The sequence below is a fragment of the Molossus molossus genome, unplaced genomic scaffold (assembly GCF_014108415.1).
Source record: "Molossus molossus isolate mMolMol1 unplaced genomic scaffold, mMolMol1.p scaffold_m16_p_20, whole genome shotgun sequence".
In the NCBI taxonomy this organism is placed as follows: domain Eukaryota; kingdom Metazoa; phylum Chordata; class Mammalia; order Chiroptera; family Molossidae; genus Molossus; species Molossus molossus.
Window position 1 is genome coordinate 11,757,440 of NW_023425356.1, and position 26,577 is coordinate 11,784,016.

Here is a 26,577-nt window from a genome sequence, read left to right on the forward strand (position 1 = left end):
GCAGGCAGTACATCCACCGGGGAGATCTGGACAAAGGGGCGGCTCACCTCTGGGCCGGATGGAGGGAGACGGAGGGAGATTTTACCATATTACCCAGAACAGTGTGCAATTTAAAATGTATGGTTTATTTCTGGGATTGATCATTTAATATTTCCTGACTGCAGGTAATGGAAACCGCAGAAACTACGAGCTCTCCCTCCGCCTAGCATCCCTACCCTCCCTCGCGTACTCCTGTGCGCCTTCGAGCCCCAGACGCCCCTGCTCCAGGAGCCCCCAGGGCTCGCCGGCGGACCCGCAGTCCTCGCGCCTCTGCAGCGTGCTGGCCCCTCCTGGTCCGCCCCCACGCTCCGCCACGACGGCTCACACGCGTGCGTCCCTCGCCGGCAGAGACAGAAAGTCCACCTGTGTCTGATGATCTTCATATCTGCAGTGTCCTGTGCGGGGCCTGACGCAAGGGCTCAATGGAGGTTTTTAGAATAAATTAATGAGTGAACCAACGAGAGAACGAATCTTGTAGCTTTAAACCAACTGGACTGACTTTGTTGAACGGCCTCCACGTGGCAGGCGCAGCTCCGCGGGGGCGGCCCTCCGGACCGCGCACCACGCGGGAAGACAGGAGACTCCGCACTCGGAGTACGTGGCAGTGACGCAGCTGGCATGTGCGCGTGGGCGCCGCGTGCCCGGCTCAGTGCTCAGCGAGGCCCCAGGTGGTAGCGTGTTCTGACCCTCATAACCACCCTACGAAGAAGATTCTATTATCATCTCTAATTTACAGATGAGGAAAGGAAAGCTTAAGGCCACCCAGCTAGGAGGCACCACACCAAGTTCCAACCGAAGTACAAAATACGCAGGAATAACTATAGATGCCGCAGGAGGGAAGAGAAGAGGGAGATGCTGTGGCTGGAGGACCAGGGGTCGCTTCATGGGAGAGGCTGGACTTGGGCTGAGCCAGAGTCCCCTGACCTCCCCCACCCCCCGCTGGTATCTATGACCCTCACCTCTCTGCACCTGGAGCCCCAGGGAGACCACTGCACAGCAGGTGACTCTGCAGAGCGCCCTGGGGCAGCTGGCGCCCCAGCTCCCACCAGGCACCTCCCCAGACCTGGCGCCCGAGGGGGCAGGAGCCCACAGCAGCCGCTGATTAATTTCCACTGACAAGAGGTTGCGTCTTCGGCAAGCACGGTATTAAATAGCTCCTTTTGATCATAATTAAGTTTCTCTCGGGCTGATGCTATAAATAGCCATGCCCTATTGATTGGAGGGTCTGGGCTGTGAGCTCAGCGTCCTCCGGGAGCCCTTCCAGGCCTGGCCTGGGCTCTCAAGCCCCACTTTCCTCCACTGACGCCAGCGTCCCTAACTTCAAGGGTGATGCAGCCAAACCCCAGGCTCGGATCTGGCGCATTTCCCCCTCCCCCACCCCTCCTGCCGGCCGGCCGAAGTTGGGTTGACTCTGTGGGTCACTTGGGAAGACCAGGCAGAGCCCTCAGGAAGCAGGACACCTGGCCTCTGCTGGGCCCCTGGGGACCTGGGCTGCCCGTTGCTCTGCAGTGAGGACAATGCCCTGCCTGACACCTATCCCAACAGAAAAAGTGAGGTCCAAACCAGCGGAGATCCTGTCAACAGTTTCTGGAGAAGAAACAAACTTACCACTAGGGTGTCCCTTCCTCATCCTCCTCTTAAAGTAAAAACCATCTTATTTTGCTGAACTCAATACTATGTCTAAGAGAGGATGGGATCGGGGCTGGCCCTCCAAACCCCAGGGTCACGGTGGGGGAGGGCAGCCAGAACACAGCACATTCATTGTGACGCTCTGGCTGCGATGGGACAGCACCAGGGAGAGCTCCCTCCTTCTCCCCACCTGGAAGCTACCAGAGCCCCTCCCAGAAAGCAGCAGGGTCCTTCTCTAGGACTTCACTCCAGTTCCTGGGGACCCCACAACCACTGAACACACACACAGAGCTGCCGCTTAGCCCAGTGGGGGTTCTTTGGTGCTCGGTTCCGCTTTGTCCCCACTCGGGGTGGGGCAGGCTGGGAACACGGCAGCTGGTAGACAGGAAGATCTGCCCTGAAGCTGCCAGGCTTTGCACGGTCCCACCTCTGCCACCAACCAGGGTCATGGTCCTGGGCAGGTAGCGTAACTTCTCTATGCCTTCGTTTTGTTTTTTTGTTGTTTTCTTTCCATCTGTAAAATAAGTAGATGGAGCAAAATGACCTTTTCAGCTCCAAGTTCTACCCTGGTTTGATTCTAAGTAAAAAAAAGAACACACACATAAATGCACCAGGAAGGGATCACAGACGAGCTGATGTGAAGTCTTCACTGTACAGCAAGAGGCTGCTTGGGCCCCCGAAGAAGGGGGGTGTCTGCAGAGGGCAGGCCCTGGGGCCAGCTCCTGCCCGCGCTCCTGCAAACCCAGCTCTCCAGCTCAGGCTGCCCCACGCCCGGAACCTGAAGCAGGCACCCAGCCCGAGCAACCCTCTACCTGTTGTCTGCGGCTGCTTCTGTGCTGCAAGCGCAGAGGTGAGCAGCGGAGACAGCGAACGCATGGCCACAGAGCCAAATCTTTACGCTCTGGCCCAGACAAAACGAACTCGCTGTTCTTTGCCAGGGCATGTGCGGAGGTGGGACAGGAGAAAAAGGACTTTCCCACCGAGTCAGGAGTACGTGCCTGGGGAGATCCCGGGCACAGCAGACTGCCTACGCCCTCCTGTCCTGCAAAGCAGGGTATAGCAGGAGTCACCGGTACTTTCCAGGGGACATGGATAAGGACCCTTGAGCCTTGGGCCCAACTGCCCGTGCCCAGAAGCACAGCGAGTCCCGGCAAGAGTAGGGGGGTTGGTCTCTGACAAGCAGCACAGACTGGAGGCCCTGGGCCTTCACTTAGCAGCCTAACTGATGTAGGACTGAGCAGCCAACTGCCAGGGCCTGGGGAGCAGGAGGGGCTGGGGCCAGGGAGCAGAAGCAGCACAACCAGCACGGAGGAAGTGCAAACACCGTGCACGTAGCCTCCACGCTCTGTGCTCCCCAAATCCCCCTGGAGCTTCCGAGGGGGCTCCTGTTGCTCCCCACACTTCCCCACCCTCTGGAGCTGGCAGGCCCCCTCTGTCTGGCCCTGTCTGATGGTGACTACTGCAGGACAGAACCTGGATCTCCAGCACCCACCCTGCGGGCTCTGGGGGCTCTGACGGTCTTTTCTTCCTTTACGTGAAGGCTGGTGTTTCAGGGCGGCGAAGGGGGAACCAAACCTCCAGATGAGTCCTCAGCGGCGCTGCCCGAGGCCATCTGCATGTTCTCGGCGCTGCCATTATGCATCTTGCCTGTAATTGCTTTAGAATGACACTCATGTTCTAGTTTATCACCCAGCGGCAGATCCACAGGGGCAGGGAACGCGCACACTCACGGGGCCAGACTGCGTCCTGGTCGGGAAGAGGAGCGCTCGCAACTCCAGAGCTGGCCCGCCCGGCCCAGGGAACGCGCTGCCTCCACTGTTCCCGCCTCTGTGCACGCAAGGGGGCAGTCAGGGCGAATCGCCTGCCCTCACTTCCAAAAGCACTTTCACGGGCTCGTCACCCCTCTAACCTCTCCACAGAACCCTCAACCTTCCTGGCTGGAATTACTCTTTCCAGGAGCAAAAGGCAACTGTAAACAGAGAGGTTGGGAAGCCCCCTGAGGTGAAAGCTCCCCCCACCCCCAGTTCCCTCTTTGCTCAGGTGGCTCGGCCACCCACCCTGCCCGGGTCAACAGGCAGGGGCCTCCCTCCTTCCTAAGGGTCTCAGGAGCTGGAAGCTTCCAGGGGTCACGAACTGAGCCACAGACTTCAACTCCGCTGACCGACTCCTGCTTCCTGGGCCGGCAGGGTGGGGACATCTACGCTCTCTCCTGCCCACTGCTGGGAGGTGACACCCGAGACGAGGCGGCCCAGGGAAGGGAAGCATCTCCGGAGTCATCGCTGTCCCTGCCGGTGCTCTGCGGTATACCTGCGCACCAAGCAGGACACCAGGAGAGCCCTTCCTCGGGGGCCTGAGCGCGGCCCACAGTCAGAGGGCCCCACAGTCCTGGCAACTTCGCCCTTCCCCACCTGGGGTCAGACTCTGCCACGCCCCACCAGGGACCTGTCTCCGCCCAGCTGGTTTGGCAGCAGACCCCAAATAAGCCCTGCAGTGTCCTGCCACCCATAGCTCTTCAGGTCTTCAAATCTAGGCCCAGGGAAAATACCCCCGAACCCAAGGTCCTTTCTGGCTAAGAATGCCAATCCTCAGAGCACTGCTGAGCCCCACTGGGCCACCTGGAGGAGGGTAGCCACGGAGAGGGGGCACTAGGGGGTCCAAGACCAGCCAGGGCTGGGTCCCCTCCTGCATCCCCACAGGGCTGGTCAGCCCAGAGGGTGCCCAAGAGCATGGGTCTCTGCAGCCCTTGTAGCCCAGAAAGTGGTCAGGTCCATAACGCTGGGAGGGCCTTGGGGGACCAGGTGGCCAGATTTGGGGTGGGGGAAGCTCTGTGTTGATCCCCAGCCTGAGACAGGGGGAGGCTTGACTGATTCCTAGGCAGCCACGTACACAAAGCAGCCTGCACCCCGGGAAGACTGTCTTTCAAACCCTCTCACATTCAGACAGGAACGAGGGAATGAGCTTACGTCCCTGGGGACAGGGGACAGGACAGAACAGACTGTTTCCAGAACCTTTCCCATCAGCACTCATTCTTCTGTTTCTTAATGAGGAGCCCGGAGGGAGTCTGGGCCTTGGCAATGGGGTAGGTGAGCGAGTGATTGTGGGCACCCCGTCCAAACACCTGCTTTCCACTCAGGAAGACCCAGGTCATGCCTTGCCTCCCGCCCCTCCCTGCCAGAGCAGTGAGGCATTTGCCAGGAGCCTGGGTTGGGGGCACAGACAAGGCAGCCGGGACCCTGCTCTTTTCTTGGGGAGGAGGGAGGTACCACAGAGGACAAAGTGCTCTCTGCCCAGGGGCAGGGCTACAGCCCGGACTACGTTGCTGCTCCCTGGCTGACCCGCCAGGGGCCAGCAGCCAGGATGCTGGCTGGGCAGAGGGTCTGTCCGCGGGTGCTCATCACACATGCAGCGGGCGTCCTCAGCTGTCCCTCAGAAAGCAAACACTGCCGCCAGCGAGGCCACTGCGCTCCCAGCAGCCCCGTCACCCCCATCAGACCCGGTTGGCATGATGTTTCCTGGTCTTTGTTGAATGTGTCCAATTTCCTGACCAACTCCCTGATAAATAATCGTTTCCTCATTCACTCCCAGCAGCTCCAGGCGAGGAGAGGGAGGAGGCTGGTTGGGTGAGGACGTCCCTTCCTTTTGTTTCCTTGGTGTCTGAAAGCAGGGCTGACCTCTGCTCAGTGCAGAGGGTGCAGACGGCTCTGCTAGGGCTGCGTCCCGTCCTCGGCAGCTGCCGGCCGTTCCCAGCTCCCTCCCCGCTGTGCCCTTTGCACCCCTGCACCTGTCTGCCCACCCCACGCTGCACTTCTGCCTCACAGCAGGGAGACCGGGCAAGGAGCCACGGATAATGGCCCAGGGAACCAGAGAGGGACGTCGGAAGATCCCACGGCCTGAAGGCAAGGGCATCATCCGGGAAGTGGGGTGTCCCGGGTTCTGGCCTGACCCTGGGTACTGCCTGGTGCCTGGCTGATGCTCAGCTCTACGACCTCAGCTTTCTCGTGGCTGAGACGTGGGCCTCAACCAGGGCCCTCCTCGCCGGTGTGAGTGGTGCCCGCAGAGCCGAGCCTTGGGCAGCTACAGGCCCCCTCTGTTCTCCCTGCAGCTTCTGCCCTGAGTTTCCCTGGCCCTAGTTGCTGGCACACCATCTGGTGTTCCTGGGTGAGCCCAGAGTTATTTAGCAGTGACAACTCTGTTCATCTGGCCTCCCCGCCCACGTGCACGGGCAGAGTGGCCCTCTGAGCCCGGTGCCGGCTGATGCCGGGCACTCACACAGCAGCGCTGGCCCAGGCACCTGTAAACGTCATTATTTTCCGACCTCACCGCTATCCTCATTTGCCAAAAGAAGAAACTGAGGTTCACAGAGGACTTCCGTTTGGTCACGCTGTAAGGATGCAGCAGAGCTGGGGATGAACCTGGGTCCGTCTGCATTCAGAGCGCACGTTCTGATGGACACACGTGCAGCGGGCTCCTGGGAGAAGCCAGGCCTGGCTGCCAGCAGCAGCCACCGTCCCCGGGATGAACGAGCCCGTGGCCTCTCGCCTTCGGCCTCGGGACAGGAGCCAGTCAGTGCTGCCAGGGAGGAAATCCCATTCTCTTCACTGCCTTCCCCAGCCCGGACCCAAACAGTCACATCGGCCACTGCACCCACAACACGCTGTGTCGTGTTGGCATCAGGGAAACAAGCTGGACTGTGACCAGGCTGAGGTCTGCGTGGACCCCCAGCCCGTCCAAACCTCCCCCTCTCGCCCCCGTGAACTGAGTCCATGTCACTCACAGTGAGAACAGTGGGACAGACTGCAAGACGGCCACCAATTCCTCCCATTGTGTTCACACCCCGCACAGGGTGATGTCGTGGCTCCTCCCATCAGAAAAACAGCTTCAAGGTGGCACCGGCTTCTCTAGCCCTTGAGTCTGGGCTTGCTCACCTGCTGGGACACTGCACGTGTAACACAAGCGGAGGCTTGAACGGGGCCGCTGCGTCGGGTTGACCTCTCTCGTAGCTCTGGGCAACCCTGTGACGGCCACCGTTCGGAGGGTCTGGCCAGTGAGCTGGACCATGAGGGACGAGAGCCAGTATGTCATCCCTCCTTGTCCAGGCACCAGGCTCATGACATCATTCCAGGCCATCTGCCCCAGCCCAGCCACATCTGGCCAGAGACATCAGCTGAGCCAGCCAACCCACAGGGCACGAGAAACAACAACTGTCTATGGCTACCAGATCTCCAGCGCAGTAAAAGCTAACTGTAGAGTCCCTCAAAGGAACTGGTGAAGGATTTTATGAACTCGAGGTGACAATCCAGGGTGGTGCAAAGGGGGGCTGAGGAGCCAGAATGCCTGGATTTGAAACCCTACTTTGCTAGTGAGTAAGTGACTTTGATAAGTTACTTAATCTCTCTGTACCTCAGTTTTCCCATCTGTAAAGAGGGATAATAATAATGCCTACTTGATAGAGCTGTTGTGGAAACTGAATTAATAAATGTCGAGCACTTAGGACAGTGCCTGGCCCACTAGATGAGGGTTTTCCTGTCATTTTCAGTAGAACAAAAGCCCTGCCCAGGTCCCAGTGGTCAGTGGGCGGTCCCGCAGAGGGAGGGGCTGGTAAAGACCCAGCTCCGCTGCCAGCTGACCGGAGGCAGTGACCTCGGGAAAGGCTTCCTGACAGATGCTCCGGCTACGGGGCCGAGGAGAAGCCGGGCAGGCGCACTGCCCCACCCGCGGCCGCACCGGCACACACAGCGCTCCCCCCGTGACAGGGTTTCTACCCAAGAAAATCTTTAGCTTCTGAGATCATCTTACTACCGACCCGAGGCAGCGCCAGGGTTTGGAGGGAATTAGTCCTCCACAGAGAAGAGCGGAGGACTCGTCCTTAACCGCCTCCTAACCCCACCCACCCGTCAGTGCCTCTGAGTCGCCTCCTGGTCGCAGCCCTATTGCAGTTCAGGGGAGGGGACGGGTACTCAGCACAGCATGGCGCCTGGGCTCCCATCCAAGGCTGGGCAGGCAGGGAGGGCACCAAGACTCCACTGTGCCAAAACTGGACTCAAGGGTTTGCCTGTCTTCCTGCTGGGCACACAGTGCTAGGTCAAAGCAGACCACCGCTGAGGGCGGCCCACTGGAACCCTGAGGCCACCAGGGAAGCAGGGGTGAAACCAAGGACCCTTGAGTTGTCCAGCCTGTGGTCTGTGGTACACAGGTGGGCAAGAATGGGTTTCGGGCAGGCGGAGGTGCGGAGAGACCTCCTCAGCCCAGGGCAGCTGGGTGGGGCCGGGGCAGCACAGCCCGGTCAGCAGCCTCCTGCCTCATGCAGCCCGGCCAGCCCCGTGCAGCAGGGCCAGAGGCGGAGCCTGGCGACCCTACTGGGAAGCACAGACCTAAAGAAGAAAGATCGTCAAGCCTGGAGCGAGGTACGAGCACAGATTCAGAGGAGCTCCTCGTGGACGGAATCCGTTTGTCTTGTTGGAATTCTAGCTGTTACGAGGGGTACACACAAGACAGGATGGAGAACAGAACCGAGTCTCATTCTCGCCAAGTCGGGAAGGGGAGAGGCCACAGCTCCCCACCCCGCCTGGCGGGACCACCGCTGGGAGAGAGCCTCGGCCAGGCCACTGGAGACAGCGGCTGGCTCTTCGCCTTCTCCCCCTGGCCCAGAGGCGCGTCCTAAACTCTGCCAAGGAGCGTAATGTCAGGTGCCGCTGGGCACCTGATGTGTTCCGCGCCAGGCGAGCACACGCGAGACTCGCTGCCCCGGCAGGCGCGTGGTCAGCAGCAGGCGTCTGCTGGATGCGTCCAGGACGTAGCAGTGGGGGTTGAGACCTCCGTCTGGAGGCTCTGCTCCCCACGCCCACCCCAGCAGTCCGTGTGAACAGGACTGTAAATCCAAGGACTGCCTTGTCTTTCTGGTTCAGGTTTAATTTTAAACAACGCAAAGAAAAAAGATTTTCAACTTGGTTTTCTACAATGAAAATATACACACCTTGGTGCATACACAAACCCCCCATTAAAATAAAGTCACCCCTATAACATGCATTTCATTAAATAATACAGCCACACCCATGACAGGCACTCACATGTATGCTTAAAAGACAAGATTTTTTCTTTGTGTGCTCGATATAGTTCATAATTTTTTTTAAAGGAAAAGATCTCACATCTTCACTTATATGAGTAGTCAATTCATAGAGACAAGATCCCCGCCCATTCTCTCTGGATTCTTTAGTTACAGAGTCGTTTTCTGGGGCAATGGGGTGGGGGTGGGTGAGGGGCCATCTAAGAACCACAAGCCTCAGGCCTGGGAGGGACCATCAGCCCACAGCAGGTCAACCTTTCAAGAATAGAGGGACTCAGGATGACAAAGAGAACAAGGATACAGGTTCCCTGTGTCAGCAGCATCCCAGGGTTACCCTGAGGACCGCCCCCTCCTCCGCCCCCTCCTCCCGCCCCTCCCTGAGAGAGGCCTACAGGTACACACACACACACACACACACACGCACACACACGCACGCACACGGGCACGCACACAGGCGCACACACGCGCTCATGCACACACCCACGAGCACGGAGCCTGCTTTGTCTCCAACCTTCCCTTTCTGCTGGAACACTTTCCCTGTCCAGCTCTGCAAGCCAACTTTCTCGCATGATTCACACACTCCCAGCAGCTCTGTCTCTTCCGTGACAGCTCCAGGCTGGACAGATCTGAGACCGCCTTGGCTCTGCCCCATCTGGACAGGAGACATCCCAGAGCTACACACTCCACCCCAAATTTGGGCACGTCCTCCCTCACTTCAGGCCGGGAAGCGCACAAACCTGGCCTGACCGCTGCCCAGCCTGCTCGATGCCAAGCTCTTCCTTCGGGCTGTGTGCCCCACGCGTGCGGGTGTCCCGCGCCCTCAGCGAACCGCAGGCAGCCAGGCCAGCGCTGGCGGACCTGACAGCTGAGTCCCTCCTGCGTGCCAGGCCCTCTGTGGGAGCTGGGGTCCGGGGCCGCAGTACTGACTGAGCAGCTGCCTAGGCAGACGGGGGCAGTTTACGCAGGTTTCCGATGGTGGTGACAGGAGGGGAGCCTCCCTGGCCTGGCCCATTTCCACACCCTCGCTGCCACCTGCCCGCTCTGCAGACCTCGTCTTCTCTGCACAACGGAAAGAAAGCCTGTGAGTCCCACATGCTCACCCTCTCCCCGGTCCTCTGTGATCATTTAATGGTTGGTTTCATTCAAATAACTGAAGGTAATGTAAGCCAAGCTGCCCACATGGATGCTAACAGCGATCCGTAGGTTCCCCTGCACTCCTGTGGGAAGCGCAGCAAGACAATGGGGGTGAGAAGGGAAGGGCCGCTCACAGACCAGCCCCCCGTGGAGCTGAGGGCTGCCTGGGCCCAGACCCGCTCGCTGTTCATCCCAAAGGACCTGGTGAGCAGCTGGCTCACCCGAGAAGCCTCCCCTCCCCTCAGGGCTTGGCTCTGCCAGGGCTGAGCCTGCGTCACCCTCCGTCTGTGCCAGGACAGATGTCCCAGGGTCTTCTTGCCACTGAGTCAAATGGTGACGCCCTGACCATAATTATACTTGCCTTCCAGAGCTATTTCCTGGCCGAACCTCCTGGGCTCTCAAAGCCCTCATCCCTCTGGGTTGCAGAGGCAGTAGGTTTGGGTTTAATACAGAGGGGTTGTGATCACTGCCCCACTTCCAGATGGAAAGTGCTGCTGCCCAAAGGGTCCGCTGTCACCCCTGGATGTTCAGGCAGAGCCACTGCCATCTGCTGGGGAGGCTGCTGAGGGAGTCTGGCTCCCAAGGGGGACAGCGAACTAGACTCTCTCTAAATCGAGGATCCGTGGGGTTCACACAGCTGTCTGATGGCGGAGCCTGCCCCTCATCTGGCCCATCCTCAGTGCCCGGGGAGCTGAATTCCTAATTTCTGTGCTCTCCACACAGCCCTGCGTGGTCAAGGGCTGCTGAGCTGGGTCTGGTCACCACAGGAAGCGCCCTGGGGCCCTCTGGAGAGTCTCCCAGCAGGGCCCCTGGTCCCTCGCACACTTGCGTTTCTCACAGCCATTCGGACTCTTAACTTCGGCCTCTTTGGAAGTGAAGAACTGGAACGGGAGGTCCCCAGCGCCCTACCACCCAGGGGCTGGTTCTCCAGGCAGTGGGTCATCCAGGCCACTGGGCTGATGATCCGCTTTCCTTTGAAGAGGGAGAGATTTACACCCTACGTACAAAACAGGCGAGCAGGTGAGAACTCACTAAGTCCACCCTCAGCATTCGGAAGAGGGAAGAGGGCGCTGAGGACCAGAGAGAGGAAGTGACTTGCCGAAGGTGGCAGAGCCTGCCCCAGCGGGCCCCACAACCCACATCTCCCGACTCCTGAGCCAGTGGCCTTCCCACTGGCCGACAGGGCCCCACCCGGGCCGAGGGGCCCACGCGAGGCCGCTCAGGCCTAGAGCCCCGAACGCACAGCGTGGACACGGGCTTCTGCTCCTCAGACGAGAAGCTGGCCTCACATGGAAATATCAAGAAAGTCACACACGGTGTGTGGGGGCGGGGGGTGGGCACACCGCTTCATCATCTCTCCAGGCCCTGCCCAAACTCTGAGCATGCAGTCGCTGCAGGGCAATGTTTTATTAATCAGCACAGCACCCAGCCGGAGAGAAGCTTCTGCCCGTTCAGAAGGTGGGGACACGAGGCCTCAGGTACTGACGTCTCAGGAGGACGTCTGGCAGCCTCCGGAGGCCAGGAAAGGAGGGGAGAGGAAACAAGTGGGGTGTACAGGGCAGGCACACTGCTCTTTTCTGTCTCTGGTGCAGAAATGGTGGGAAAAAGGCAAAATGAGTCCAACCTCAAAATGACACAAGACCCAGCAGAGGGGAAGGGGTCAGGACTCATGAAGAAAGAGCTGCACTCGGTATTGTGACTCCCGGGAAGGCCTCGGTGCCTGTGGCTCCCCAGGGATGACATTCCCCAGGGGTCCCCCCATCTCCTGGAATAAAGGTCAGCAGATCACTGAGGGGCCCAGAGCCAGGGGCCTGGGGACGGGGACGCTGGCAGCTGAGTCACCCCCACAGGCCCGCTGTGGGGTGGGCAGATGTCACAAGGCCCAGACACGGGGCACGGGCAACAAAGCCGCCAGGGATCGCAAACTCCCGAGAGGAAAGTGACGTGAGATTTCAAACAGTTCTGAAATACATCTGCACAGGATGTTTACCCACTATGTATATTACCGCTTTTCCTCTCCCGTAGGTCTTTGTTCAGCATACACCCTACTTCTCCGCAAAAATGCCCCTGCTCCTCTGCCTCCCTTCCTTCTCCCGTGTGTGCCGGCCTGCGGACGGACTGGCCTCCCTCCCACCTGTCGCCTGCGCACGGACTGGCCTCCCACCTGTCACGTGGGTTCGTGCTTGTCCCTGTTGGCCCAGACAAGCCGGCATCCCCGCTGGCCTTGCCTCCCACCACTCCAATCTTGCCTTTGTCACCACCCCGTGTCCACTCGACTCTCCTGACCTTTGCCAAAAGGCCCAAGAGTCTTTGGCTCTGGCACCTATGGAGACCGGGGAGCTGGGTCTTCCTCCCTCTGCCCAAGACAGAGGCTGTGGAAGGAGACATGCCCCAAACGCCTCTCCAGGTGGACATCCGGGTGCTTAGTGGGAGGTTAAGAGCCGACGCTGGTCAGACCCCGGCTTCTCCTCTCAGCAGCGCAGGCTCCCAGCAGGCCCGGTTCCGGTTCCTCCAACACAGAACACAGGTCACAGCAGCCGCTCTCCCTGGGTCACGGGGGGGGGGGGGTGTTAAATGAAGAAATGCACGGAAATCATTTATAGTTAATATTAGCTACTACTGTTGTTGACGACAATGCCGACAAGGGACAGTGGTCCCTCATATGTCGGGTGAGCCTATTTCTATTCATTCAGTCCCTAGTGAGAGATGGCAAACAGCCACGGCTCTGCTTCTGGAGAACAGCCCTAAAGAGGCTCGGACACGGCTATTACATCTTCATTTCCTCCCAGGGCCAGCCTCTCTCCACTCCCAAGCAACTGTGGATGGCGCCTGACTTGGGGACAGGCAGAGGGGGCTGTTTTTCTGGTGCTATGACTCCTCTCTCTTCCAGATCAGGCTGATGGCGCCTCTCTCTCTCTCTCTCTCTCTCTCTCTAGCTTTCCCCCCCACCTTTCATTCCCATCGTATGCATTCATTTGTTTATTGTCTGCTGCTCCTACTACAATGGCAGCTCCAGAGAATTTCTTCAGTTCACGGCTATAGCCTCAGCCTCTAGCATGCTGCCTGGCACATGCAGACCCACAATATTTGTTAAATACATGATCGAAGAAATACATTCACATTTAACTTGTCCACATGCTCTTTCAAGGGCCAGCTGAAATGTCACCTCCTCCAAGAAGCCACCCCTGATTCCTGCCTCCTCCACCTTCCCCTCATACTTTCTAGCCCTTTACTCATACTTTGCTGAACCCAGAAAAGTAGCTCTGTGTGCACAGGGCACTTCCGTTGCTGGACTGGGCTCCTTATGAAGCAGTGAGCTCCAGAGGAATCTCCAACGCGTGGTCTGAATCCAAGAATGCAGCGGCAGCTACCGCGTGGGAGCTTGGGCCTCAGTCTTCTCACATGTAGAAGGGGAACCAACACCCACTTTCTGGGATTTAGTCCTCACTCCCTGCTTCTTCCAGAGAGACACGTGTCAACTATGACTGTCTTGCTCACAGGGACAGCTCAACCCATGCTTGGTGAATTACTGAACCATCACTGTCCCCGTTGCTGATCAAGGGCCCCAGGTGGCATCTCCAAGAGGGGACAGGCCAGAGGAGGCTCCCAGGGACGCCAGGACTGTGACATTTCTCTCTAAGGAGGAGGGAATGAGTGGGACTAGCAGTGTCTTAAGTCCCTGAAGACTCTGCCCAGGAGTCTGGGACTGCAAGGCCTGGGACAGTGCCACCCCCAAAGGCTGTGCCACTCTGAGTCAGCATCACCTGGGCCAGGGACTGTGTTGGTCTGTGACCGTGGAAACGTCATCTCCTAGCCACATGCCAATGGAAGGCTCCTGTTACTATTATCAATGGTCAGCAAAGCCCATCAACAAATGTTGCTTTCCTGGGTCGCTGCTGCTTATTTAATTATATTGTAGGAAACTAGAAAGAAAACCCTGTTTTACTCAGAAAACCCGTATAACCTTCTAGCTCCAGCAGAAACAGTGTGAAAGGAAACTTACCCAGGCCAAGAGGAGAGGCGGAGGTGGTACCAACACTGCCAGCAGGGGGTGTTCCCCATGCCCCCCTTCCTTCCCTCATGTTGTCCTTGGCAACCTCAGCTATTTTCCTCCGCATCAGCTGATGGTTTTGGAAACTGCCTCTTTAGCCCCCTTCTCCCTGTGAAGCTCCTTTCCACCTGCCTGCCCGCCACCTCAAGGACATCAGGGTTAACGGCAAACACGGCAGGTGCAAAGCCAAGTTCATTGTCTCTTCCTCCCCCCTGACCTCCTGCCAAGCTGTTCCTCCTCCAATGTCTGCCCATTCCATATCTCTAACCGACCCATCTTAAGATTCCAGAGTTACTTTGGCTTTTCCTTCTCCTGGATGCCTTTCCTCTCTAGTCTCTTCTCTCCTTTTTTGCGGTGACTGTTCTAGGACCTGCCTTCTCCACCTCTTGCCTGGATTCGTCTTCTGGCTGATGGCACCGTGTCTGAGGTCTTTCTTCTAACATGCATCCAGCTACCAAATAAATCTTCCCAATCAGTGCATCACTGTAACACCTTGAGTGGCTCCCTAACACCCACCAAATAAAATCCCTAGCCTAATATCTGAGGCCCTCCCTGTCTCCAGCAAACTTTCCATTCCCACTCCTCTCTAGTCCTATCCTCACATCCTTAAACATAGCAAACAGCATATTCATTAAGCTCCCCAAGCACCGTGCCCTTTTGCAATGTACTTACATTTCCCATTTCCACACCTCAAAATCCTACCCACTGTTGTTGGTCTAACTGAAATGTCACCTTTTCCGTGAAGCCAATCATTCATCAGCAAATATTTACTAAGCACTTACTCTGTGCCGACACTTCCTGGTGATTGCGGGACATGCCCCATTCTCTCCTGTACGCTCATCAACTTATTCAGATCCCCAGGGACAGGACAGCGGTCTCATTTATTTCTAGATCCCCAACAAATACCAGGTGCTCAATAATCCTGGCTGGATTGCATCAAGATTTGTGCTGTCCATGGTTCTGATATGGTTTCATTTACTTTAATTTTCCTAGTTGTTGTTGTTTTCTGCTTGAGTGTGTGTGACCAAGAAGAAGTAAAAATAACCTAATGATACTTCTCAGCAGCCACAAGCCTGTAATTATGGTTAACTCTCAGTTATCCATGCCACCGGAAAAGGGTGGTGAGCATCCGGCAGAAGCATAAAAGCGTTATTCCCCCTCAGCCTGACATGCATAGTTTTTAGGGAGCCGACTGGCCTTTTGAATTCTGTTTGGCTAGTCGGGTTGTTACTGGTGATCACAGTCTCTTGGTAACTGGCTGGGTCAGGGGGATGGAAGGGGAGACGAGGGCTGTGCTGGTGGGAGGAACCCAGTCCTCAGTGAAATGCGCTCTGCACGGCCTGCAAGGCGAGACTGGGCAACACAAACGTCACAGGCACTCAGGCTGTGTCAGCACAGCCCCAGGGTTTGGCCAGCTTCTCTCAGATGACTGCAGGAGTAGAGCCATCCCAGCCCCCAACAGCCCAGGGCAGGGTCCTGAATGGGTTTTTGTTTAAGGATGACGGCGACCAAGCGCCACGGGGGCTGAGTGAGGTTCTGGGATGGAGCAGCCTGTTGGCATCAGGATGGTACCTCACTGGGCCGCCGGGACCCACGGGAGGCAAATCCAAGAAAATGAGATTTGCAATTTTGCACTGATAGCCAGATAAGATTGGAGGGAACGTCCCTCTCTCCCCGTCTGAAGCAAACAAATCGTGCACGGGGTGATCCAGCAGCTGCATTAGTGGGGAGATTGATGCGCATTTCATGTGTCAGGGAGCCGGATCCCAGAGAATGAAGCCAGCCTCCCAGAAAATGGTTTCTTTATATAGTTCCATTCATTTATTGTTTGATTGGACTTTCTGTATATTAAATTCAAGCTGTTCTGCTGCTCATGGGTATTATGATGCGTTGGCTCAGTGGGAAATAATGAAGGTGATGGGATTTTACAGCATCACATTACAAAGGAGGCGTCCCCAGCCTCATCCATCTCTCCATCAACTAGCTTGTGTGTGAGGTGGCACTTATATTAAAACGATTTTTCTGATTCAGTTTAATGACACTCATTTGAGTCCTGACACCCAGAATATGATTACACAAGCTCATTGCAATCTCCCTCCATCTAGTCATGGTCAGCAAAGGCTGAGTTATCTTCCCTCCCCCTCCCCCACTTTCCCACCCACCCATCATTTGCACCAAGCTGGGAGGAGGAAGGTGGGGGCGGGGAAGAAGTGGTCTAAGTATGTTCTGGCCTCAGAAAAGCAGGCTGGACAGAGGCAGGACTAGACCTGGAGGCCACCGTATCTCAGTTTTCTGGCCAAGAACTCTGAGTGCTCAGAGGCACTGTGACAGCCTCTTCCAGCTTGTCACAAGCAAGACCCCACTGGATGTTGGTTTTTCGGAAACAGATGCGGGGGCCTGGATTCCCACTTCCCACAAAAGATAAACGAACGTGGAGATCACCAGAGGATGAACACTTAAGATATGAGTAGACTGTCAGCTTCTTGGAAGTGGTTGGCAGTGTTCAGAGCCACCTGCCTGAGGACAGGGGGTGGGGACTCTCACAGCTGAAAGTCTGCCCAGGGAGAGCTCGCAGCCCCGATGGCGATGGCGCAGGGCAAAGCCTTGCATGGCCTGGGACAGGCGCTCCCTCCTGGTGAGAAAGGAGACCCGGAGGAGAGGGAGGGCCAGGCTGCCTTTTATTTACACAATTTGCAGGCAGAGTAATTGCTGCTCTTCAGGAAGAATCATGTTTGTGTTTGTGTCAGTGTGTTTAAAGAGGGAAACCCAAACAAAACCAGAGAGAGAGAGAGATGGAGATTGATTGGAAGATTCCGGAAGAGAGCTGTGAAATGGGCACCAGCCTGGAAATCCTGTTCCCAGAACTGCAACAACCTCAACTGCTGGATCAGACGACCCGTCTAATGCGATGCCCCTGGCGTGAAGCATCCAGAAGGCTCGCATCCCAGCCGCGCAAATGAATTCTCGGCAGCCCGAAGCCCTCCGCCTGCCCCTCTGTCTAAGCAGCCACCACGGCCTTGACTCTGCGTGGCAAATTTGTTTCCTTTTCTGAGCCAAGACCGCTGCCCAGGGTGGTGAGCACTGTGCCTAGCCCTTGGCAGGTACTTGGTAAGTGCTGCTTGGGTTGAAAGGAAACCTCAGTCCAGGTACTGATGCCCCTGCACTGCCAGCTCACACATGTCCATGCCCTAACCCAGGGTCTGGGGTTTGTGCACCACGCTGGGGTCTCGGCAGCCCTGGGCCTTGGAGCCACCCCGCAGTGCCCTGGGGCCGCTTCCTGTGACGTGCATCTCCCAGGAGCGGAGAAGTCTTTAGAACTGTCTTCTGGGCCAGCTTCTTTCTATGGGAGCTGGTGAGGCCTCCGGCTAGCTTGAGGGGAGCAGGACCAGCAAGTGCTGCCGGCCACCTCTACCTTCAATACTTGCAGAATCTCTTATGTCCCCACTGCCATGCTATCTGTCTCCCTCCATCCCAGCCACCATCATCTCCTGCTGAGATTATTATGGTAGCTTCTCCTACAGTGCATTCACTACCCAGGACCCAGAGTGATCCTTTTATTTATTTTTTATTTTTTGGTTAATCCTCACCCAAGGATATTTTTTCCATTGATTTTTAGAAAGGAAGTGGGGGGGGAATCAATGCGAGAGACAGAGAGAGACACATTGATTGGTTGCCTCCCGCATGTGCCTGGACTGGGGCTGGAATCAAACATGTAAACCTGCAACCCAGGTAGGTGCTTAACTGGGAATTGAACCCTGGACCCTTTGGTGCTCAGGCCTATGCTCTAACCACTTAGCCACACTGGCCAGGGCCAGAGTGATCCTTTTAAAATGTGTCAGATCTACTCAAAACCTTCCAGCGTGTTCCCACTCGAAGAAGATTAGTAAAAGGCCAAGGGCGAAGTTCCTTGTGTTGACCGTGAGCGCACTTCACGAGCTGCTGCCCTGCTACTCCCATTACCTGCCCCTGCTCTTGGGGTTCCACTCTGAGGACCCTCTTGCGATTCTAACAGTAGCACACCACGGCCCCTCCTGCCCAACGGCCTTTGCATTTGCTGTTCCTCAAGCCAGCCACATTCCTTCAGATCTCTGCTCGAATACCACCTTATCTGAGAGGCCCATCTTGACCCAATAAAAAATAGCAACTTGCTCCACACCCTCCCACACTCAGCACTCCCATTCATCACATCATGCTTTATTTTTCTCTACAGCATAAATTGCTGCCTCATAGGATGATTTTTCTTTATCAGTTTGCTGTCTGGTCTCCACTGGAATGTAAGCTCCACAAGATGAGGGACTCTGTTTTCTTTGCTGCTATATACCCGGTGCCTAGCGGCTACTCAATAAATAGCTGTTGAATAAGTAATTGAATGGAGGGAAACTTCATGTGTAGGGTTTCCTTTCTGTTCCTCCCTGGCCCCCGGGTATGCAGTGGGGAACATGACCAAATAGCCAAAAATAGTGAAGGACAAGGGTTTAAACTTCCCTTGTAAGGAAGTCCCAACCCTGCAAAGGCTGCCATCGGAACTGGAGAAATCCACCTGGCCTCCCCATCCCTGCCCTGCCCACAGACACCCTGTCCAGCTAACATCTGGACAGCACTTTCATTGGTTCTTACAGTGGCCAGGAGATGGGTAGCAAATGGGAAAGTTGAGGATGGGTAAGCTGGGGCATAAACTTATTTGGCTGAACAAATGTTTCCTGAGGCCTGGTACATACCAAACCCAGTGGTAGGCACAGATCATGCAATGATCTTTGGAACAGAGATCTCCCCTTGAAGAGCTCACATCCTGGAGGAAAGCCAGATAAACAGGTGAAGTTGATAGAATGTGGCAATTGATAAGACAGAGATATTAAAGGCTACCATGGGGGGGCAAGAGGAGTACCCAGCTTCTGGGGGGCGAGGGAAGCCTCCTGGAGGGCTGAGTTTTGAAGCATGATGGGAATTAGCCAGACATGGAGTGGAGTGAGGGCCAGTCCCTGGGGCGCAGGAAGGAGTAAAGGCCTTTTCTTTTTGACTTGGTCTACTGCTGTTCCTGCCCTCTCTTGTTTTGGTTCAAAGGAAGAGAATTGAGTCTCACTCCATTCACTTTGTCTGTACCTTACATTGGGCTGACACGCACTCACAGGGCCTGTGTATTCTCAGAGCCTGTGCACAGTAGGTACTCGATACATTTCAAGTGAATGAATGACTCCTTGTTGGGATGCAAGTCTGCACTCTCTCTTAGGAATTTCAGCACCAGAGGACTTAAGAAATGTCAAACCAAGAAAAGAGCTTGAGGCCATTCATTCCCAGTAAGTGCACTGGGACCAGATCCCACCACCACCCAGGCGGGCTCTTGGGAATTGGGACGAGGGTTGGTGGGACCCAGCCGCTGTGGATGATGGTACAGCCAGAAGTCTAGAGACTGAAGGGTTAACGCAGGCAGATCTCAGCCTGGCTCCACTTCTGCACTGGGAGCCTGATCAAGCACCACATTCTGTGCTGTGCCTGTATTGCTCTCCCAGGCTCAGCCCCCTCCAGGATTACATTTTAAAGGGACATGCAAATCACCCAGAGGCTGCTTATTGCTTGGAAGAAGTGAAAATTGATTCTGTTCTTATTAAAGTGATTTTTGGACACTGTCAAAGCTCTTTCATTGCAGGGCACAGGGTGTCAGAGGCTGCTGGTCTCGATTACATAACCAAGCCAACCAGGCAGCAATGGGCCATCTCACCAGGAATCCTGCTGTCCCTTGCCCTTCCCAAGCCCCATTCCCCCCACCCCCCAAGTTATCCAAGAGGACCTCATCCCATCTAGGCCTGGAGAGGGGCCTGGAGCTGGCCCTTGATGGCCCTGGCAGATCATCCACGAGGCTTCCCCAGGGGCTCCCTCCTTCCCCATGCCACTCCCAGAGCTTCCCCCAAGATGAGCTCAGGCACCAGGCCAACTGTGATATCAAGCAAAGTCAAACAAAGTTAAGAAGGAAAATCGGCTTTGAAAAAGCCTACAACGTATAATACATTCCCAAACTAATTCCCAAAATAAGATGCGTTGGTCTTATTTAATATTGGGAGTTCTGCATTATCCCTTCCCTCTGTTAACTGAGATAAATGAGGATTTATTTTATTTATAGCATCAATTATGAGCAAATAAATTAATCCTTTAATGGGGCATTTGGGAGCTCAACTGTCAAGGGATAGAAGGGGAACATGGGCTGGGCATAGCGTCTCCCCCCAGCACCAAAGGCTTCAAAGGAAGGCCACCCTAAAGCCTTGGTGGTGGTTGAGCTGTTATTATTCTGTGTGCTTAATATATTTTGAGATATTTTTTTAAAAAATGGGAATAATTGGCTCCCGGAGAGCCCTCCCTGGAGGACACCTGAGTAACCCATCGTGAGTCCTGGGAAAGCAGGCAGAGCCCGGAAGAGCCAAGCCCTTCACTGGCCATACGGTCAGCCCTGCTCTGCAAAGGAGCCAAAGACAGTCTCTGCACACTGGAAATAGGAACTTCGGGAAGGATTAGGGTGGGGAAGGTCTGGAGACAGGAAGAACTCAGTGTCTGCTAGGAGCGGTTAGAAGCAACCAGACAGAATGTGGAACATGACAGAATATTGGCCCTTGGTATTCCACAGCCACCTGGGCTCAAGTGACAGCAAAGACACTAAAAAAAAAGACAGGCTTTCTGAAATGGTTAACCAGCCAGTGAATGTGCTCAGGACAAACCAGCCAGGGGAGATAAAAGTTTCCAGGGTGGAGTTAGTAAGACCTCCAATAAGGGTAAGAAGACCTCCATGATGATGCAAAGCATCTCAGGGGTGGAGCAGATACCCGGTGAAGGCTCCTCTCCTCTCTCCCATGGGGCCAGGGCTATGGCAGAGCTCAGATCTTGAGTCTACCCTGGAGAGCGGACAGGCAGGTCTGGAAGGCACTGGGAACAGTATCAGACCAAGCAAATGAAAAGACACCCCATTCACATCGACTTAACCATTAAAAAGCATTTTCCAAGCCCTTGCTATGTACAGCCAAGCAGTGAGCCTGGTGATGGTTCCAAATGGCCACTCAGGTCAAATTCAAAGCAACCCAATCCAGCATTAGATGACACTGGCCAGGGTGGAGAGGAAGATAAAAACTGCTTTCCCATTACTGATGAGGTGAAGGAAGGTACTCCTGAGAGCCTTCCTTCCTTGCCCACTAGTTTCCCGTCCGAGCCATTCTGGTGCATGGGGAAGGAAGGGTGTAGAGCCCACAGGGAGGGGAAGCAGGTATGCACCCCTTCACCTTCATCCTCTGGCACAGTGTTCTTTCTCTCCCCAAGAAGGTACATGTGAGACCAAGACTGTCCATCCCTGATGATGGACTTGCCCCTTGATCTAAAGGGTGAATGCTAAAGGAAACCCATGGTCTGCCCAGCGACAGTAAAACACAGGAATTTTCTATGAAAGCAGCCATTCTTTGGAAGGCCGTTTTTCAACTTGCCAGAAAGAAACGTTTATTTATAAAATCAGTGTGTGCCCAGAACAGTGCTTGCCATGTAATACTCACTGTACTGCTTTCTTGAACAGCGATATGACCAGAATAATAATAATAATCAAGTAATGACTCTGAAGGTCTGATTGCCACCAATGGGCCCTGATGGTAGGGGAACAGGTGGAGTGGTGAGTGAGAGGAAGGACACTGGATGGAGACAGCCAGACTGGTATTTAAAAATCAGCTCTGCCCCTTAGCAGCTATGTGACTACAGAAATGTACTTAACCTCTCCGAGCCTCACCTTCTGCATCTTCAAATAAAATTTCCTACCTGGCAGGGCTGTTGTGAAGACTTAAAGAGACATTATATACAAAGTGCTCAGCACACAGCTGACACGTAGTAGACACACACATGCCGCTACACGAACAATAAAACATAATAGGCAAGTGGCCACTGAAGCTGTCGTCGACATCCTCTGAAACAACCCCATCTGAACTCTGCCACCCATCCATCCGCTGGGTGTTCTCCCCATGGCAGTCTGAGGCCTCGCTTTGGTGTCATGAGTCCCATCAAAGGACACTTGAGGGCACTAGACAGTCGGAGCCACATCGAAAGTGTGGCCAGGCAGGTCCTCGCTAGGGGTAAGGTCCCCTTCAGGGAAGTGATGGGATGGCGGGGGCGGCCTGGAAGGCGCAAATGTGCCCAATTCTTCTGACACAGCAGCACGCTCTCCAGCTCATTTATCCCTAATAGCCCACCGCACCCCAAAGCCCACGTCTGCTACCTGCACCAAGAAAGGAAAGGTCAAGTGGCCAGACTTCCTTACCACTCCGGGCAGGAGCCGCTCTGTGAAAAAGTGCGTGTGTCAGAGGGTGGGAGGAGCGGGCAGGATGACCTCTGCCAGACAGACAAGAGGTAAAGAGAACGCCCCCATCCAAGTGGCCTTCACAGATGGACAATGACACCCGTGCTCTCCCCTTGGCTCTCCCTTCAGAGTGGCAGAATGACAAATGTAATCATTTTAAAAGGTCCCATCACCTGCTCAGTCACTCCCAATAAGCACACCCAACACTACAGAAAAACCCACACCAGCACCACAGGATTTTAGCCAGGAAAAAAATTGAATCACCAGGACGCCACCAACCGAATTGTCAAAGACCAAATAAAAAGCTTCATGAATTCTCCATCAGCAATATAACACTTCCTGGCCTAAGCAAATATAGACCCAGCATATGAATTGTGAAGGGGGTTTGCTTTAGCTTCAATACTTGCAACGACTGAAGCAGAAACCCTAAGAAATACAGGTTTCCTGAAAGCTGCCTTCTTTGACCCTAATCCTGTCAGGGGGAGACTGTCATCTCCTTCCTGAGCCCCCTGCTTCTGATGGAAAGCTTCACAGCCCAGCACCATAAATACATTTCTGCGACCTTGGTTGGAGAGCAGACTTCTGGGAGATAGAAGAGACAGAGTCACCTGTGACCTCGCTGAGTGCGTCTTTCTCCCTCCCTTTGACAATATTGCTGCTTGGGTCTGACCACATGATTCATTCAGTATCTCACAATCGCCCAGGTAGGCCAAGCCATTCCATCACAGCCAGGGGCTGAGAAAGCAAGACTGCTCCTGCTTCAGTGAGAGCAATAAATCTGGTGCCCCGCTTTTCAGAACACCCAAGTTCAGAGTCACTTGGAGGAAGTCTGCTCAGGGCTACTGAATCCTTGAGCATCTGGGGTAGCAGAAAGGAAAAGTAAGGCCAAAGAGAAAACAGCCTGCAAATACACTACGAACAAATGCAGGAAGGACCCAAAAAGAGTGTTGTCGGTGTCTTATGTTCATGGAAATCTGTACCCCCCCTCCCCCCGTAACACGCGCTGGACGCTCACAGCCTTGTTCCTCCCGCTTTTCTCCCCTTAAGTGCACAGGTACATAAAAAACGCAGCAATCACCGCACACGCGCGCAGAGTGCACGGCTGGAAAAAGAAATGGTAACTTAACGTTGTTTTATAAAATACACGGCAAGAAAGCTCAATTCTGAAGCAAGCCACTGCCCCCAAACAAATCCGCCAGGTGCCTCCCTCTTCTGATGAGGCAACTTCCCTTGCTCACGCTTGTTAGGGACCCCTCTCCTTCTGCTCCGCCCAACCCTGACACTGTCCAGGGCTGCGCCACGCCTCCCTGCCCAGCCCGCCCAGGGCCACCGGAGCCCACTCACCCCAGTGTCGTCATGGTGACAATGGTGTACCAAAAGGAGGCGGGGATGCTCGTGAACTTGCTGGCGGAGGAGCCCTTCTCGGCATAGAACATCACAGTGGCGAAGATGATGATGGCCATGGTGAGGGAGAAGAGGAGAAAGCCGAGTTCCGAGGCACAGCTCTTGAGCGTGTAGCCCAGGATCCGCAGGCCCTGCGAGTGTCTCGAGAACTTGAAGATGCGGAAGACGCGGAAGACCCGCAGCGTGACGAAGGCGCCCGACACGTCCTCGTTGTTGGTCATGACCAGGCCGATGTAGTAGGGCATGATGGCCACCACGTCGATGATGCTCATCACGCTGCGGATGAAGCGGTAGCGGCTGGGCGCGGCGAACAGCCGCAGGAGGTACTCCACGGTGAAGATCATGACGCAGGCCGTGTCCAGGCAAAAGAAGGCCATGGAGTAGCGCTCGCCGCAGGGCAGCTCCTTGCTCCCGGGCACCGTGCCGCACGGCACGGTCTCCACCACGTTGGTGATGACCGACACGGCGATGAAGAAGCCAGTCACGTAATAGAAGACCAAGGCCAGCGTGCTGGTGTGCGGGTTCTCGAAGGCGCGCCACATGGTCTGGCGGAAGCTGAGCGAGGGCATGGACTCCTGGTTGTTCTCCGAGTCGTTGTCGTCCATGAGCCGCTCGGCGTTCTCGCGCTTGCGGTCCTTGTACTCCTCGTAGCAGCAGTCCCCGATGATCTCGGGCAGGATGCCGTAGAAGGCCAGCTCGTCGTCGTAGGCCGAGATGCACTCGTAGCGCGGGTAGTGCAGCTTCCCGGTGCGGTAGAAGTTGAGCACGCAGCGGAACACGTCGGGGTCCCGGTCAAAGAAGTACTCCTTGGTGTCCTCGTTGAAGAAGAACTCCTTCTCCGTGCTGCCCAGCAGCGTGTCCGGGTAGCGCTCCAGCGTGGTCCGCCAGGTCTGGAACCTCCGCCCGCTCACATTGAGCACGATCAGCTCGTCCTGCCGCTTGTTCTTGTCGGCTGGGGCCAGGGGCATGGGGCAGTTGGCCACTGGCATCCACCCGATGGCCGCAGCCCGCGCAAAAGGCAGCCAGGCTGCCACTCCCGCCGCCATGGTGACTCCAGCTCCTGGGCCGGCCACTGCGCAGACGCCGTGCACACCAGCTTGGACTTAGTTCCGCGATCCCTGGGAGACAGGAGGAGACAGCAGAGAACCGCGTGAGTCCTGATCCACCTCCAGGGGGAAGTGGGACACAGGGAAGGGTCGCTGGTGAGGGAAACAGAAAACATCTTGACGGCCAATTAATTAAGTTGAAATTACCACCCAAGACAGGACTTGGTTCTTTTCCGTCCTCCCCTGTAGGGGGTGCACCTAGCACAGGGCAGTGCAGCTGGGGATCACCAGATGTTGTCGACTGCCTGACAAATTGTCAGGTTCCAAGGGGGCTCAAGGGCATGTGGAGGGAAAGCCTCCTTAGCAGGAAGGAAGATCTGGGAAGGCACAGGAAATAATCAGCTCTGAAGGTTATGGCATTATTGCGAATTTAAATGGGGAGAGGGAAAATGAGTTCTCATTAAACGAATTTCAAAGTGGGATAAACATGCTAATTTTTATTTCACTCTTCACCCACCAGGGTAATCAGGAATGGGGTATGGATGAAGGAGGTCAGGTAAACACATCTGCTCCTCACTGGCGAGGAGGAGGCTGGGGTTGCCCAGGGCTGGGAAACTCTCAGATGGCAGGTGACCACAGGAGGTCCAGGACTTAGTCGAGCTCTGTCCCCAGGTCCAATAGAGAAGGCTGTCCCCAGTGGAGTGGTACTCTTCGGGACATCTAGCAACCTAGTGTCCAATCGGGACCCTCAGAGCCATGACAGAGAGACACAGGAGAGGCTATGAGGCTAGGCAGGGTCCCTTCCCCACCTTGGAAAGGGACTCTTGGATTCTTGGTTCACCTGCCTTCCATGCACTGTCCCTCTCCTTCCCAGGGGAAGTTGAGCCATGCTCACTGCCGTCTCCAGAATCCCCCCTCCTGTCTCCATCTGCCCACCATCCTTAGCTCCCTTGGGTTATATAACAGTACTCTTTCCCATGCCAGCCTCCTTCACCTGGCCCCACCCCACCCTCAGCAGTTCCTCCAGAGCTGGGCCCCCTCGTCGCTTCACCCACCACTCTCTGAACCACACTGTGCACACACCTCCCGTCACCTGCCTGCATGGAGAAAACAATAGCAGGGAGAATTATATTTGGCTTTGGGAAACAGATTTACCTTCCCAGATCTGGCTTTTTAAAGACGATAGAGAGATGACTCTGCAGTCCCTAAATGCACACCATCTGCGGATAGCCATGTGGTGACACAGAAACACACGCAACAGCAACAGGAAATTGTTTGGGGTTAGCACGCTCGTGCTCACGAATCCTAAATTGATCACTCAGAACCAATCCTGACTCAGAATCATTGGGATGCTCCGGAGTGCAGTTGGTTGGACTCTGTGTTTAAAGAAATGACGCAGAGGTGAGCTTTATAATGGGATTTGAGCTTCATCTCTCCCTGTCAAACCCGCCTCCTCGTCCTGACTCCCAGCCCTTCTAGGATTTTCAGACCTCTGCCTCCTCTCACTCCCGAGCTGCCCCGGCCTTTCCTACCTCGGTGCCTCTGAAACCGGACAAGTTGAACCTGGATCTCCCTCCTTGCAAGAAGCTGCTTTTCACCCTTTGCCCTAGACATCCCTGACCCCAGGCCTGGCACCTCGGCCACCTTCCTCACTGCTCCACCCAGAGTTGCCAAATAATGAGACAGTGGCTCTTACTGCCCTCATTAAGGCCCCAGTTCCCTCAGGCTTCCTTCCCCCTGGCCTGCTTGTCTTCATCACCACCCCTAACCCCTTGTCTTCTGTTCCCCAGAAATCCATTCTGCTCAGAGTCATCTCCCTAGAGCAAGGTTCTGATGGGGCGTTACTTCACAGCCTACAAAATCAAACCTGAACTCCTTAGCCCAGCATCCGAAGCAT

The 26,577-nt window shown here is 55.5% G+C and overlaps 1 protein-coding gene across 2 annotated transcripts in view; it reads right to left on the reverse strand.

Annotated features, from left to right (window-relative positions):
- KCND3 (potassium voltage-gated channel subfamily D member 3) overlaps positions 1–26,577 on the reverse strand; it is a 194,959-nt gene that overhangs the window by 163,883 nt on the left and 4,499 nt on the right. The window contains exons 2-3 of one of the 2 annotated variants that reach the window (XM_036272789.1): positions 26,450–26,459; positions 23,575–24,752 (exon numbers count right to left, since the gene is read on the reverse strand). In XM_036272789.1, coding sequence (XP_036128682.1) covers positions 23,575–24,680 — 1,106 coding nt within the window. In that variant the 5' untranslated portion in view covers positions 24,681–24,752; positions 26,450–26,459. Of the gene's footprint in view, positions 1–23,574; positions 24,753–26,449; positions 26,460–26,577 lie in introns of those variants that run through there. The other variant, XM_036272791.1, reaches the window with a different exon arrangement.